This window comes from Amphibalanus amphitrite, unplaced genomic scaffold, assembly GCF_019059575.1.
Source record: "Amphibalanus amphitrite isolate SeventyFive unplaced genomic scaffold, NRLGWU_Aamphi_draft 001360F_arrow, whole genome shotgun sequence".
Taxonomy (NCBI): domain Eukaryota; kingdom Metazoa; phylum Arthropoda; class Thecostraca; order Balanomorpha; family Balanidae; genus Amphibalanus; species Amphibalanus amphitrite.
The window spans coordinates 95542-112613 of NW_024882853.1; the positions used below are offsets into that span (position 1 = coordinate 95542).

Below are 17072 nucleotides of genomic sequence, written 5' to 3' on the forward strand. Positions count from 1 at the left end.
CAACTGAGGTCGACTGAAGCCCAGCTTTGGGAATAGGGAGGAGTTTTGGGACCTTGGAACCAACTTGAGACGGACCAGTCAGGTTTCAGGCTGGACTATTGAGTCAGTCAGTTCCTCAATTGTTTTTCTCGGATGAGCAATTCAAATCGATGCGTACCTTCACATTGAACATAACCTCTACCTACCAGCAGAGGGATGTTTTCGAGTGAAGCAAAGCATTCCGAGCAGTCTGTCGTCCGCTATCTCAAGAAAATGATAATTGATAAGCACGAGGAATAAACGATTTGATCACATTCATCACCCCGGATCTTAGCTTTCACATATTATCCGTTTTATTTCATAGCCTCACTCCCGAGGTAGAAATAAAGGAGTTCGGAAGGACATGGAGAAAAACATGATAGAAAGGTGGCCTTCAGATTATCTAATATTGCACCGCTCTCATAATTTCTCATTGACCCATGACCCTCTGATCATAGAGTAAGTGTCCCAGTTTGTCGATTTGAGCATGAAACGACATCCAAATGAAAATAATTTTCCACTCCCACAGTCCCACCTTCAATTTTCAAGACCAACTCTCCAGACTCCAACCCCAATTCCATCCACCAAGAGCAATTGCGTGGATAGCTATTTCGCACTCTACTATTGATTTTTTGATCATTTTCCGCTTTTTTTGGACCTTACCTGACCGACAATTTTTCACTCTCGTCCCCTTTTTGGTCAGCAATTTCCCCTCTGACACCCAAGTAAAACTATAAGTTAGGGACACGCCTTTTTTTGTTTCAAGCTATCCACACACGGGTTCAGTACAGTAGTATGGTGTATTCGGTCTCTGGCGGCCTCCGGGGCCACACATGCGCACACCTGGCGTATATAAAACACGACACTTCACAGACGCCCTGCAGTCAGGGCCATGCTGATCGTCACATGTACACGATACCGCCCCCGCCCCCGCCCACAGCGGGCGCCAGCCGGCCGCCCGGGCGGCCAGTCAACAGTCACATCAGTCACACACAGCAGTCAACCGAGCCGCCCAGTCACTCTCAGTCCAAACCAGCTGTGATTAACCACAGAATCAAACGGCGCTCATGATAGATCCACACATCAGCGATTGAGTATATGATTATATCTGCGACCAGAGATAACTGATCACTGAGCAGAGCAACAACCGTAGTTCACCGTAGTTCAACCGTAGCGCGACGACTTTCGGATTCATTTGGAGTCGATCGGAAAGCGCTGAGCAAACTCATCTTTGGGTAATCAGTGTGTTCGATTCGGCTTGCTATCGTCAAAGCAAGGGGATGACTGTGTGATGACTGAATCAACGAGGTATGACATATACCACACGATAACTTAACACAAATTGTGACGTGATTCGTGATTAAATAACCTATCAACACATTGTGCCAGTGCTGCTAGTTGCTACTGTGTTTCGTAAAACTAACTACGCCAACGCATTGACTGCTAGTTATCTAACTAACGCAGCATAACTAAACACGAGGAGGGTTACAACGTGGGGGTTAAGCGAACGACGGAACATGAGATCCAACAGGACAACACAGGGGAAAACTCGCCGGCGCTCAACAAAAACTACGACGCACTGAAACATGCCCTAAAAGACACACACTCCAAATCAAAACTCACCCCTAAACGGCGACAAACTAAATCACAAAGAAGGTTCTAAACTAAGGGTCACGCCAAGACGGCAGGGGAGACAGTTGATCAACTAAAGCGTCTGAATTGCCTCAGAAGCGTAATGTGTTGGTGGCAGTGAAACAGAGCTCATCAGGCGCCCGCCCACATCTCATACATTCGCTCACACATCTCACAAGAACGCTCACAAATACGCTCACTGACGCTCAAACATCTCACAAATACGCTCGTCGCTCTCAGACGCTCACAGAAACTCACTCAGCCGGTCAACTCACTGATCCAGCACGGAAAGTCGCACAAACAACGCTTACCGAACAGCGAACGCATACCGCAAAACATACTGCAACACATCATCGCTCACACAGGGACATCTCGATAAATACCAAATACTCACAAATACGTACCTCACACTCGAAGGAAGCATTTCCGGCACAGTTTCATCCACGTACGCATGCTTTATCCACACATATATCGTAAAAAACACACTCCCGCCGTACGCACATCCATTTAGCTCACACTCGAGTGAAAACCTTCAACCAGCTCGCCGTTTCGCCCAACAGCGCGGTAACTCGCCAAGTTTCTCTGGCCGTATCCTGCCGCGCCAGCCGAACATACAGACACACAGACAGACAGACAGACGTGCAGGGGCGGCCCCGCCGGGCCGGTTATCACAGAGGGGTGCGCGGTCCACGGCGCCTGTCCTCCCTCCGTGGGACACCTCGGTCCACCATAGAAAACCCACCCTGTCCCGTCACCCACCACCCACCGTCCGCCGTCCAGGCACCAGCACAGACATGAAGATCAGCCGGCGCCGCGCGCGCGAGCTATGTACAACAGGAGGCCGCGGCGCCCGCTAGAAAACATCCCCGGCGCGACGACCCATCAAAGGCGCCGCTCACGGCCATCCACCAATCAGAAGCCGGCGCTGATAAGAGGCGACCAATCAGCATCTTGCGCTGCCGCCCGCAAGTCGAGGGAGCTCGCAGTACATGATTCCGTTATTTCCTTCAGTCGCCAGCCAATGAGCTCACGCCAGACAAACCACCAGCCAATCAGAGAGCGAGGACGTTCCGATGCCGGCCAATCACATGCCAAGGCGCTCCGCCGTTCGCCAATCACAAATCCACAGATTTCAACACAACGTCAATCGCATTTCTTTCCACAATTCTTCCACCAGTCCACATCTATTCAATTTTCCAAACATGATCGAAGTCTTGTTCACTTCTCACCAATCAAATTTCTCGCAAGACCATTTTCCACCAATCACACACCTTCGTTCCCCGCTCTCCACCAATCACACGCCTCCACTGTCCGCTCTCCACCAATCACGTGCGAGCCCTGCATCACAACTCGGTCCGCCGATCAAAGTTGATGTTCTGCTCGGCGCAGAAGTCTCTGGTCAGTGGCAGACAGTTGAGGTACTCACACACCTTACATTCATAGAAGGGCGTCACGTAGAACAGCACCAGCAGGAAGAGGATCAGCAGCGTCACCGTGGTCACACACACGGCGATCAGCACCTTTTTGCGCGCCCGGTCGTACGGCCCGAACGACACGTACGGCAGTAGCGCGTACGACAGCAGAAAGCCGACGATAAAGCCGAATATGTGCGCGTAGTTGTCCACCTGAAAATGGGAGGGTGGCGTCAGGACCAGGCAAAGCCGGGCTTTTTTAAGGGGGACGGGGCGCAAAACTCAGCTGATTTCAACTTCAAACACAAAACAATTCCAGACAAACAAATAAGAAAAATTTGACTGGTTGTATCTCGATACCTTAAATGCTCTGAGACATCTCAGTTGAACGTCTCTAACGTATCTGATGCATTGATACACAGAAGTCAACTTTGTATATAATCGGGTGCGTTCAATAATGCATAAGAGATTCGTTTCTCATTGAAGGGCGTGAGCCAGGTGAATATCAGAGGCCCAGCTGTAACATCGATTCGTCTAAATACGCTACATAATACTACATTTATGTCTCGTCGTTTCGCATGCGTTTGACACAAGACTTATTATTAAGTCTTATTATTCGCTTTGTTAATCTTTTCTGTAAAGCGGTTCCGCATTTAATCCTCAAATCGCCACATAACTCAGCGCAAGGAGCTCACCCAAGGCAGGAGTCCGATGAGGAACAATACGAATGTGAGTCCGAGCAGCCGGAGCAGGGCGCGCCACGGCCGCTGCAGCATCGGCCACACGTTGATCACCTCGACAAAGTGGCAGGCCAGGAGGCCGAACTGGGAGCCGGCCGGGCCCACCTGGAGAGCAGAGACACACTGATAGTTACACACTGATCACTGACTGATGGCGGTGAGTGGGGACTGGGACAAAATGGCAGGCGAGGAGGCCGAACTGCGAGCCGGCGGGACCCACCTGAGGGAGGGAACACAGGGTTACAGACAGACTCGAGGGGAGCAGAGACACAGAGTTACAGAAAGATTCGAGGAGAACAATAATAGCAACAACAGCAACAATAACTGGGAGCCGGCCGGAACCACCTGGGGAAATGAAATACCATCACACCACACAGAGTTACTGACAGTTTTACACATCACTGACAGATAGTGGTGAGTGGGGGACTGGGACAAAGTGGCAGGCGAGCAGGCCGAACTGCGAGCGAACCGGACCAGGCTAGAAATAAACCCACAGTTAGTAGCTGCTAAGGGTGGGGAGTGGAGTGGAGTGAGACATGGCCACAAGCCATTATATGGTGGTGACTCAGTAGCGGGTTTTAATTGGGAGCCGGGAGTCGGCTCCCTAAACTGGGAGCCGACACAACTCCAACTAAGGGCGCGAGACTAGGGGTCTGTTCCAGTCGCACTTCCTAACACCTCTTAACTCCTCCAAGATTGCTTTCCTGTTCCAGTGGCAGCTCTAGCCCGTACAAAGCCAAGGAGGGCCCTGCTCCAACCTCATCTATCTTCCTCTTGGAGGAGGTTAGAGGTGTTAGGAAGTGCGACTGGAACAGACCCTAGGCTGGCGATGGGCATGTCATAGCGATACCAGACTGAAGTCCGAGCGAACAATATGAGAAAAACCTCAGAATGAGGGTGGACAACCCACGCCATAGTATGGAGACGCTCAATAACATAGGTACGGCCCTCAAGCAAAAGAGTACTTGGTTAGCCTATGTGCTTTTGGTGCAATAACTTTGAATGACAGAGACACTCCTGTAAAAGGGCTCAATAGAAATGAGAAGGGGGTTCGTGCACACACCTCGGCAATGGTTTTCAACAGCCATTAGACGTATTCATCAATGCAGATCTATTATTGTGATGATGGCAACCAACCACTTAATACCTGGAGGGCCGTACACAAGAAATCCTTTCTCTTCACTATATCCTTCATGACTACTCTCTCCACCCATCCCTTCCCTCTATCCCTACGTCTCTCCCTCTCCTCCATTACCTCGGCTCTGTACGGCACAAATATGGCCGACGCTAGGTTGCCTGCTATGCCCGACACGATGTAGATGATGGCTATCCGCAGGGCGCCTGCCATCTTCTCCAGGTCCCGCAGGAAGAAGAACTGGATCAGGATCGTGAACACCAGGTGGATGATCCTGTAGAACAGATGGGAAGGAAGTCAGCAGGGCGATAGTCATGGTGACGGGCAGATGCCGGACACGCAACGACTGAAACTGGCAGACTAGGGACTTGACAAAAAGTAAAGCCAGCTTATCGTGACACATATGGGGTTAAGCAGAAGACGTGATGTATTTTGTATCCAATAATTGAGCACACGACCTACTGAAAGGTGCATTTATCGATGAAAACGAATGAAAAAAGCAAACCGATCATCAAGACAGTAGGATCGGATTCCAATTTCACATTAGCAAAGATCGAGTCAAATACTATTAACGACGGAAATTGTAAGCTTTGAACGTTAAATTATTCGAGTATTACTCTAAACGTTGTTGACCAGTATCTTTCAAACCGGTCATCTCACCCGGCGTGCAGGAATATTGATGTCCACAGCCGGTAGAACTGATCGGGACTGTCCGGGTCGTAGAACGGTATCATTCCACACACGTCGTCCAAACAGGACACCTGGGGGCGACACCGCGAAACATAAGGTCAGCGTGAGGCAATAACGAAACGGAAAGATGACAGACGGCAATAACGTGACATACGCACATGTCGTCCTTCAGATGGTCAGTGGTAGAGACTGGGACCTGCCCACCTAATGAATGGATAGAGGGACAACTAGCAGCGAAAGAGATAAACTAACGGTCTGTATCATGGCACAGCAAGCACAGCAGTAACGGAAATGTTAGAAAAAAAACTACGATTTGAGAAAACAGACAAACATTAAAAACAGCTGTTACATCACTGGCCGTGACCAACTTTGCCCACTTTATCTCCGTGCTCACAAATATGTTCCCCTTTTAAACCTGCAAACTTTACCTTCCCACCCATTTTTCACCCTCACAGCCTCCTCTCCCTCTCCCCTCTCCCCCTCACCTGTGAGCAGAGAGCGGCCTCCTCGTGGAAGTAGCCCCTGACGAAGTTGCAGTACTCTCTGGTGGTGATCTGACACAGACCGTGGATTCCGACACAGCACGGGTGACCCACCACCTCACAGAGCATGTGTTCTGCCGCCTCGCTGCCCTCTGAGGACGAATAGGGCCAGAGGTCAGGGATAGGGGTCAGAAGTCAGGTCACGGGTGGCCCACAACATCACAGAGCATGTGTTCCGCCGCCTCACTGCCCTCTGGAGACGAATAGGGTCAGAGGTCAGGGAAAGGGGTCAGGTCAGGTCACGGGTGACCCACCACCTCACACAACATGTGTTCCGCCGCCTCGCTGCCCTCTGGAGACGAGCAGGATCACAGATTTCAGAGAGGTTTTAGGGGTCTGGGGTCAAAGGAGTCAGAGGTAAGCTGCCCACTGGAAACGGGACGGGTCAGGGGGGTCAGATAGGTCAAAGAGGGGTTATGGTCTCGGGATGACACGTCAGGGGTTAGAGGGGTCAGAAGAGGGTCGGCGGTCAAAGGGACAGGATCAGGTATCCGCGGTTAGTGCTCATAAGTCCGAGATCATTGCCCGAACAAAAGTGAACAAGGCATGGTAGGTAAGAAGATTAGCCGATGGGCATGGAGCAAAAGTAAAACAATCATACAATTCAAGAGCTAAACACGGCAAAAGGAAGAGTCAAAAAGGTAGGATATGAGACCTACATACGAAGTAACTGAGTATGAAGTAACTGGACGAGCACGCGAGCTCGAGTCATCAAGTTCGTGTTAAGATTCAAACAAACTCAATGAGTACATACAATTATAAATGTAACAGGAAAGCCATTAGCATGACAAGTTGAACCCGTGTTATTGAGAACAAGGCTCGTGTCGCTCCCGTGTCACTTACCGGGCGCGACGGACGTTTTCCTACAGATGGGCCATTTGGTGATATCATCGGGCCACTCATAGGGCGCCCGGCTGCCCGGCTCGGCACAGTAGCTGCGGCACACAGGGTCACGGCGGTCAGACTAGAGGTCACGAGGGTCAGGCTAGGGGTCACGGGGGTTAGGCTGGGGGTCATAGGGGCTACACTGGGGGTCATAAGGGCTAGACTAGAGATCACGGGGTCAGACTGGGGGGTCACGAGGGTCAGAATGGGGGTCACGGGGGTTGGACTGGGGGCCACTGGCAAATAGAGGGGTAAATTCACAACGAATTAACTTGGGAACGAAAGATCCAGAGGGCTAGACTGGGAGAGGGACGGAGAGGTCACTTAAATTGGAAGGACCATGGTAGTAAAAGCGGGGTCACAGGGGATAAGGCTGGAGATTAGACTGGGGGGAGGGGTAGCGGGGTTAGACTGGAACGAGGAGCGCACACGGTAGGTTTACACTTGGGACGAAGGGTCATGGGGGGTCACTACAGCCTAATAAACCGTACATCCAATTACCAATGCAATGCGGTATTGGCCGTTATCCAACAATGACTTCCCTGAAAAAAATTGCGCAGAATGATTGAAAACACCCACACCAGAAGCCCACAAATGGGCCAATTTCTCACGGCGTAACTAAGCGTACTGACCCTTCCGGTCGCCGGCTGTTGCCAGGCTCCGGGCTGAATTCTGATACCCCGGCGGGGCCGTCGCTAATGGAATTTCGCAGTCGAACGGAGTTCAGTGAACGCCTTATTCGAGTAGCAGTCACCAATCACGATCGAAATCAGCAGCGTCGTGCCGGAAATTTCAGTGTAATCATCAACTCTACATCCTATGGTCATTAGTCAATAGCGACAGCACAGCAACCCGTGCCCGAATTTCTGCAACTCTCGACAGGCCCCACGTGACCCGCGATGGCGCCCGTATTTTCGCACGACACAGCTGGCTGATCCCGAAATCCGAACAACCGGCGCAGTCAATCAATTCCCTCCGAAATCGAGTAGAGTCTGCCCACCCTGTTCCCAGCTTCGGCTCGCAGGCCGGGCGGCGCTCAATAACGCAACAAAGCCGGCCGGCGCGTTCGCTAATCACGTAACGCGTCAGCCGCCGGCCGTTCGATATGTGGCGCTCGGCTGCTGCCGGCGGTGATGGAGCCGATGGAGCCGCCTGGAGGAATGGGGACAAGTGTTTCGTCCACGACCCGGGCAGACTCGGGGCTGAGTTTGGGCCGAGATCACGCCTGGGTAAGGCGAATGAAGGCAGGAGTCAGCGGGTATAGGCACTAGCTGTATGGGGTGCAAGCGCGTAGCTAGAACCAACATAAGTGAAACATAGGTGAACATCCTGGGTGAAAATGCATACCGCATGGGGCCGGGTAAGCATTAGGTGGATGTGCAGTTGATCATGACTCAGGTAGATGGAGTACAAATTGAAAGAAAAAACAAAATCATGAGGTTTTTAAACCAAGCACCAATGCTCAGCCGGACAGCGGTTCGGTTCATATCCCCGATCCCACAATGGATCAACATCCAGGTTCAGTTCGATTCATCGAAGTCACAGCTAGAGATTGCAATCCCGGAACGTTTTGCCAATCCCGGGATCCCGAAAGTTTTTATTTCGGGATCCCGGGATCCCGGGATCCCGGTCTTGTCACTGTAGGTCGTAAGAATAATTTCCTACTGACATATTTTGCGTCTTTTAGCTTACCACAAACAAAAAGGCAACCAAAAGCCATCCCTAGACCATTTCATTTGCAATAAACACGATTGAATTTGCGAAAGAAACGTTCCGATTTGATTAGCATTACCCCAATTGGCCTTAATAAAACTGTGCGCCGACCAGTGCGTTTTCTATCTCGTCATTCAGACGGGTTCCAGCACATCCACGCCTCACTCACTCTTCGTGTACGCTACTCGTAGTTAGCGCGACAGTTTTAAGCCATTGCAGGTAGGTCTGACTACTCGCGACCAGTGTAAATACGCCAAATTTGGCAGCTCCCTATTTCACAATGTTTTCAAGACGTCGCTTGGTCACTTCACCTCCCGGTTCCGCTCATTCATCACTGATGTCTCTCAGACTTTGCTCCAAAGTCGCTTTGAGGGCAGAGCCACTGACTGGGAGAGCTCCACTCTACCGTCTTCAACGTTTGAATCGGTGAGCTCTGCCGTCACTTGCGTGACATCTGTGACATCTTTCTGCGACACGAGCTCAAACACTGTCTTGATGACCTCTTTTGTTCCGGCCACGGACGGATAAGTCAGAACCGCTGAACGATCCGTGACCCTGATAGAGATGTTGCTGCACTGATGCTGCAATTTTTTTGGCGTTCGGGACCCTTTTTCGTACACATTTAAGCGGCTTATCCGCTGTGGGTGATACCCGGGAGCTACCAACACGGTCAATTGTGGACGGCCGATGCGGGGTGCCAGCTAAATAGTTTCTATGCTTTATGTCACGCAGCACCATGAACGGTGTAAACAAGACTCGTGCAGCGGCTGCATTCTTTTTATGGTGAAAAACTGATTTTTCGGGATCCCGGGATTGGCGGAATTTCGGGATCGGGATCGGGATTAAAATCCCGCCGGGATCCCGGGATCCCGATCCCGGGATTGCAATCTCTAGTCACAGCCCATCCACGGTTGGTTCATATCCCACCCCTTATTCACAAGCAAGCCAGCCTATCTGTAGGAATCTTGAGCCAGCCCAGCCAACGTAGCTCGTCTACCAGTCCATCAAAACAAACCTTCAACCTGGCAAATATGTAGGTAGCAAGTACGCTGCACTGTCTTAAGGTCACGACACACCCAGTGCGCGGGGCACAGGGGTCGTGACCTTTGCCCTATGATCCATACGGCGGCCGGCTGGGGTCACAGGGTCACCGTCTCAGGCCAGTGACGCTCCTGAGTGCGCTATTGTGCCCACTCGTTTGTCATGCAGAGGATGGGGCCACGGGTTGTAAGAAGATCATCGGCCAGTGGACAAGAAAGGACGCTCTGGGGCATACGGTTTCAGGATAAGTGTTGTGTATGCCTCATGGCTCATGGGTGTGATATATTTGTCCAAAAACGGGTGTGCGACTGCGTAGTGGCTGTGAATATATGATAGCTTAGATTACAAATATAAGCGACTCGAAACCTACACAAAGATAAAAACAGCCAAAGCAGACGGGCTCTTAGTCACGACAAAATGGCATGCCTCTCAGCCAGTCAAAGGCTCTTGAGACTCGTCTTTACAATGATGCTGCTTGGCTAGTAAAGCCTCCCCCCTCCCCATCCAACCTTAGGCATCTCTCGAACTTCATCCTCTGTCAACTCCGTGGGTTTACAAAAAAAAAAAAATGGCCATTTGAGCTGTTGACCTCCATATTAACAGCATTATAGCATAGATATCCAATACAAAGTCGAGTCGTTTTCCTGACTCTTCAGTGAATTCCGCCCAATGCCGCCACTACAGTCACAAATCAGCACCTGTCCTCCGCCCATCAAACAAATGGCCCCGGGTTAACCAGGAAAGCCGCCGACGCCGCCCGTTAGGGCCCTCAGCGGTTAACGATCAGCCGGTCCGTCGGTCGATGGAACAGGTCGATCGTCAGCTGATTTAGAGACGCGGTACTGGCGTGGTTAGAATTGTCGTAGAAACGTCAGTGGTTCTACATTTCAAGCTATTTTCTACGTCAGTCATCTTGTGATACGTTCAAGCCAGCATCGCTAGCCATGTGGAGTCCATACCATACATCAAGCAAATATAACATTCCCATATCCCAATGGAAAATCAGTGTTAAATAACAAACGCAAATGAAAATTCGTGCGGATGAAATATCCGAACCAAATTGAAGTCGGAATAAAATGCAGTAATGACAGCACATCAATTTAGAGCCCTTTATACACAGATTTCTTGACAGTCACTTTAAATAATCCCGGAACTCATCCAAATCCCCCTTATAACTATTCTTCCAGTGTAATTCCTCTGAATTCTGAGCTACCAGAAACATCGTCCCGAATCACATCCGGAGCCCACACGGATCCAGACAATTTCAGATCAAACCCGGACCCCAACCCGGACACAACATTCCACAGCAAGAGTGAGAGTCGCCCCACTGCTATAAGCGCTGAAATGAGCCTCCCCACCTTCCGGAAACCAGCAGCTCCACCGAAAACCAGCCACCTTCTGCTCTCAGAACACGGGGCGGAAATGGAACCCATCTGCCGCGCCGGCGCCAGATGCATGGAACGCCGCACCGGAATTTCCCATTCGCGCCGCCTCCATATATCAATCCACACGTCTAATCCTGTTAGGGGCCTCCCTACGGGGCGGGCTAGAGTGGTGGCAGCAGAGCTGGGTCTCATGAGGACAGGGGTCAGCCAAGGCCGCGGCCAGGGGGTAGGGGGGGGGGGGGTATGGGTGGGCTGCGGAAGTCGCGAATGGCATTAGCAGAACGCAGGACAGTTTCGGAGAGTTATTTTCAGTCTTATCACTCGTTCGATCAAGGTCTTCCGGAAGCTGTAAATCTTGCAGGAACCTCTCGCGGACAGATGAAGCTATGAAGTCGACACCCGACTCGCTAAATTTCTCACGACGTTCGGTAAATGGTCCGTCCATTGATCCATTCATAACAATGCTACCCAAATGGTAGAAAAGGCTTGATAAGACTGATAAAACCAGCAAAACGTGCACGACTCGCAAATAAGCAAGTGGTGCGATTTGCATAAACATTATACAGGCTGATGAGAAACAACATTCGTGCTTGTTACGGAGCGAGCGAAGCAAGCGTAGTCTTTCCTTAGATTAACAGAAATTTCTGAGTATGAGCGGCCGGCCGGCCGTGCGGACGCTTTTGCGAGGCTTATATCTCAGCAACCACTTGACCGATTTACATGCGGTAATTTTTGTAGGGTAGCTTCATTCCTTCTACCAAGTATTGGACTATTCCCGATGCATGTGAATGACCCCTTATGCACGTGCCACGTGCAAAACGAAGAGGTGTCAGTTTTGTAATTGTTGCAAAATCTCGGTAACTACTTGGCCGATTGCGCTCAAAGTTGGCATGTAGGTAGGCACCCACTAGGCACTGCATATCCATGTGTCAGAGTTGGGGTGCTGCTGCACGTGCGCACGTGCAGGGGTCGATTCCAGATCTCGAGAACGACTGGACCGATTGCGCTCAAATTTGGTACACGGTTACGGAGCAGTTAGTAGGGTGCCGTGCACAAGTCAGTTGGGACCCATTTTGCACGTGCGCACGTGCAGGGTGCCGCTTCCAGATCTCGAGAACGGCTGGGCCGATTGTGCTCAAATTTGGCACATCGCTAGAGACCGGTTAGTAGGGTGCCGTGCACAAGTCAGTTGGAGGTACCCCCTCGCAATTTCGCACGTGCAAGGCCCATCCTCTCGCTCGCTCCGTTAGTCGCCCCAAAAGGCGTTATACTGGTAACTATAGTTCGTTTTTTTTTTCAAAAGGACGCTGGCTCAAAGTGCAATATCGAAGCTCTCACGTGTGTTTTGGCAGCTTCAGTGTCTGGCCAAGAATTTCTTACCGGAAAAATGACCGATTTCAAATTGTGCACAGTAAGTAGCTGGAAATTGTTTCTTAAAAATGAACATACTATGATGACGTCACTGGTGGCAGCAGGCACCCAAATGTCCGTGCAATGGGACAAGTGTCAACGAATTTGGGTGAAACTTAGTTTTTCACTGTTGCCGAGCATAATCGAGTAAGCGGTTCCGTCCATGATAGTTATACGTTACATTGCAATACGTGTTCGACAGCATGACGTCACCACTGTCCCCATCTGGTTCCAAAACGCACATATGGAAATCATCGGGAAGAAATAACATGTTAAAATTAGTCGACGTTCGATTTTCTCAGGTTCAGTTTTAGCTTTTTTTTTTAGCAACCATTTCTCTTTATTGTGCTATTTAACAGAAAGTACAAGCTCACATGCATAAACACATTAACCACATGTACCCATACGAACCGCCGGTGCCGCTCAGAGCCTGTGCTCCCTGGCGCGGCGGTTACAGCGCCCCGCCGGCTCCCTCTGCGCTGACCACTTGGTTATATAGGTCTTTGTGGAGGTAGAAGAATATGTAGCCGTTTCTCTGGTGTCCCTCGCCCAGAACGTTGGCCTCGTCGACACAGCTGACTCGGCTATCGTTATAGTGGTACCAACGGTTCCTGCCGACGCTGTAGACGTCCGACACGTAGTGTCCGGAGTGCGTGGCGCCGCCGTAGTGGCTGACGATGCCCACCAGCCGGTAGGTAAAGTCGCCGGCCAGGTCCACTGAGCAGAGAGACTGGCCGTCTTCCACGCAGAAATCCGAGAGATGTGCCTGCTCCGAGGTGTCGGCCGGCGCTCCCTTCCCCAGCGACCTCACGATGGCTTCCTGGAGCTCGCCATCTTCGTCCTCGCGGGTCCGCGCCGGTTTGGACTCGGAGTCAGCGTCCAGCACCACCAGCTCATCCTGCGCTGGCGGCGGCGGCGGCAGCGGCTCGGCACCGGTCGCCGGTGAAGAGGGACGCGCCGGCGCTGCGGTTCCGGCCGACACCGGCGATCCGGCGGCGGCGGACTCCGGCGGGCCGGCGCTGGCGGTCGGCACTGATGACGGTCCACAGGCGGCGGGCGGCGGCGACGGACCCGACCTGGGCGCCTCAGACTCCTCGAAGTCGGAGAGGGTGCACAGGGCACTTCCTCGTTTTGGCTCGTTGTGTTTTAGCTCGTTTTGGCGGCTAAAACACGTGCTTGTTCGAAAAACATACTTGGAGCCAGCGTCCTTTTGAAAAAAAAACGAACTATAATCGTGATTCTTTGGCATTTTTCCTACCATCTGTCTTCAGTCATTCCTACGAAATCAGGCTCTGAAAACGCACTGATTTGAATATTGCATCTACCCTTGTAAGAGAGGTCACCTACCAGCCGTTGTAACAACATTGTTTTCCTATTCCTTGCGATACGACCCCAAGTTCTCCACTCCCCTCCCCCCGCAAATACTCACTGAGGGTCCAGTCCACACACGGGTCCCGATACTCTGCCCTCGTGGCCTCCGCTCCTGAGCCACGACTTGAAGGTGCTGATTGTGCGCTGGAAACGGGCAAGGCGTCGGCGTCAGTTGAGGTCGTACAGGGGTCAGAAAGGGGTAATAGGGGTTTCACCTGCAGGCTACAATGATCGTGGAGGTCATACGGGGGTGGGGGAGTGGGCATGTTGGTCATAGAGGGCTATTGAGGGCTACATGGGGCTGCAGGGGTCACGTGTGGTCAAGTCACCAAGAAACACAAGGGCCAAACGATGACAAGAATCACGTTGAATGATTCTCGAAGTTAGCAGTCACTCCTCAATGGAATTCGCTATCTTGTTACAAACAAGTGGGAGCAAAATCTGTAAAGAAAAGTTGTCATCTGGTGCGGTGTCATGCCGCTCCTTGGATGCCGCATTCCCCCCTCATTCCATCTGAGACTGTAAAGAGTGCAAGTCGCCACCCGCCCACCCCGTCAGCCCTCAGACCCATGGCCGATATATCAGCCAACAACGAAATGAAATGCTCCTCTCGGCTTTTAGTCGATTGGGCTACGGAGCAGACGAGCGACCCGGCAGGCTAGGCTGTGTGCATACATTTGGTAGGGATTAATGGATGCCAGGTCATGTGCTGGCATGCACGCTCCAAATGTGGCTTCCTGCAAGAGCTTGGTACATAGGAAGGATCCTGTTGCATGTTGCTACAACCGGCTGGGGGATAGTAATTTAGGACATGTTTACTGAACTTAGACATCGAGTAAACATTTACAGCGGAGGCTAACGATGAAAGGAAAGTGGTAAATGAAAAAAATGAAGTTCTGCTCCTTTAAGGTCTCACAAGCTGGCTCCTCTTCGGCTGAAATCGTTAACGACCGACGAGATGCCGGACAAGAGAACATGTCCCGCTTGTATGGTCTCAGGTGCACAGAAAGGTGCGCACGCACAACGCACGTGGGTACAACAGAACAGTGCAATTCAGTGCAATAGCAAACACGACAATGACAAGTGATGTGTGCCTCGTACCACCGCTTAAAGTCATAACCGAGTCATTAACAAAATCACCCAACATAAATAACACATAAGATGACACAACGTCAATTTCCCACGTCAATTCCTACAATGCCCATTTCCCACGATACACCAAGTTGCAAATCCCTAAGAACAAGCGAATCCCTTCACAAGCTCATGCTGAGCTAATCAAACATTCAATTCAACAGCCTCACATCAAAGCAATCTTGCTGCGGCACGCTAACCTCATTTCTTTTCCACATCCACAGACCTATTTACAGCATGCACCCAGCCCACGCTACACAAAGTAGCACCCAACATCTGCCATGCAGCACATGCAATTGCACATATTCTGAGAGAACTAAGAGCATCATCTTGGCACTGAGCCAATCTCAGGAGTTGCTGGAAAGACGTCGTCTGTACAGCCCCTTGTGGGAGTAGGGAGGAAATGAATGAAATTCACTTTTCTTAAAATTCAGCAAAGGTACCGACACGACTATTGTAGACTGGCTTACTGGCCAACTATTTCTGGCTCAACCGCGCTGAAGGCAGCGCCCTTCACTCAGTTGCGGTAAGATTAAAATAGTGACCTTTGTGTCACGGATGAATATTCTTTTGTGCTATACACAATCAAACGAAATTCTGAAGCGACCACAAGTGCGGCAGCCCTCTCCACATAACGCCCGTTTATAGCAGTGCGGTTATTGCGATATCCCATCTCCCAGCTCTCGGCGCAATGCGTATGGCAGCCTATATCGCACGCAGTCCGAATAAGCGGTAAAGGTTTCCCTTCAAGGTAAATAAATCTCTTCAGGTTAGTCGGTCTGGCGCCCAGCTGCCCGTCCCGTGCTATTCGCCCTCTCAATACCTTCACGTCCTCAGGAAAGACATTGAGCCTCCACCACTGCTGCGGCTGGAATGCAGGACCTTTGGATGCCCCTGATAAAATGACGACACAGATACAGCCTGATGCAGCTTCCGCCTTAAGCCTGAAACAGACTCTTTCCGCAGTCAGGAAATCGCATGCGAGAGCCTATTCAAATACATGGAAGCACGCTCGCATCAATCGCACGCACCTCCCGCAAGCGATTGATGCGAAAAGAATTACAATGTATTTGAATAGGCTCTCGCATGCGATTTCCTGAACGCGGAAAGAGTCTGTTTCAGCCTTTACATACATAAAATATCAGCCAGGAGCTCCATCGGTAGTACGCACTGAAATTCATGCTATTTGAGGGCGTTTGGCTAGCCACTGATGCCTGATGTGAAAAATGTTAGGTATTTAGGTTAAGTGCAAGGGAAATTCAGCTTTTATGCTGTGGTCTGCAGTTCACGATACTGTCGTTATCAATACCGAATGGTACACAGCTTGATCTACGTAGCACAGGCTTCAACGCAATTATAGTAAGCGGCAAAATAACCCTTATACACTACTTTCTAACAGCTAAGGGACAAAAGCGAGCTATTGTTAGCGTAACGGCGAAATAAATAAAAAACGGGTTAATCAACACTGCAATAATGCCGGGATTCCCACCTATAACGCTAGGCTACCAGTGATAATATTCAATACAGTCTGAAAAGTTGATAATTTGTAACGAACTTTATGCCTTTCGTGAACCCTTCCCAACAACATAAAGTGCAAAACAATTGACATCAACACAATCCAAACACTGGAAGAATCTACACAAAAATCACAAACATCCCGAACCTTTCTACCGACTACCGAGCACCCCCCATCCACAGGCGCACAGTGCGAGCAACAAAACACATCCGGCGGCCAAAAAATAACGAGAAGAGTCGTTCCGAAGTTTCCGGCCCATTCTAGCTGGACGCGGCTACGCGTGCCGCATCGATAGGCCGAGCTGGCACAGACAGTGAGAGAGAATCAGAAACATAGAGCGGTGAGGGCGGGAGGGACGTGCTCGGGAAGGGGGGAGGGACGTACCATGTCTCTAAAGTCGCTCCGCTGCTGCTCGAGGAGGCGCGAAGAGCGATAACAATGTCAGTGGACC

General features: G+C 50.9%; 1 protein-coding gene across 10 annotated transcripts in view; it reads right to left on the reverse strand.

The window, feature by feature from the left end:
* Positions 1-799: 799 nt before the first annotated feature.
* Positions 800-17072, reverse strand: part of LOC122372435 (inactive rhomboid protein 2-like) — an 80731-nt gene continuing 64458 nt past the window's right edge. For 5 of the 10 annotated variants that reach the window (XM_043349597.1, XM_043349593.1, XM_043349595.1 and 2 more), the window contains 8 exons: positions 17006-17029; positions 14033-14118; positions 7013-7104; positions 6113-6261; positions 5598-5698; positions 5058-5211; positions 3758-3907; positions 800-3275 (listed from right to left, as the gene is read on the reverse strand). In XM_043349597.1, coding sequence (XP_043205532.1) covers positions 2994-3275; positions 3758-3907; positions 5058-5211; positions 5598-5698; positions 6113-6261; positions 7013-7104; positions 14033-14118; positions 17006-17029 — 1038 coding nt within the window. In that variant the 3' untranslated portion in view covers positions 800-2993. Of the gene's footprint in view, positions 3276-3757; positions 3908-5057; positions 5212-5597; positions 5699-6112; positions 6262-6426; positions 6462-7012; positions 7105-14032; positions 14119-17005; positions 17030-17072 lie in introns of all 10 variants that reach the window. The other 5 variants (XM_043349594.1, XM_043349599.1, XM_043349596.1 and 2 more) reach the window with 2 other exon arrangements.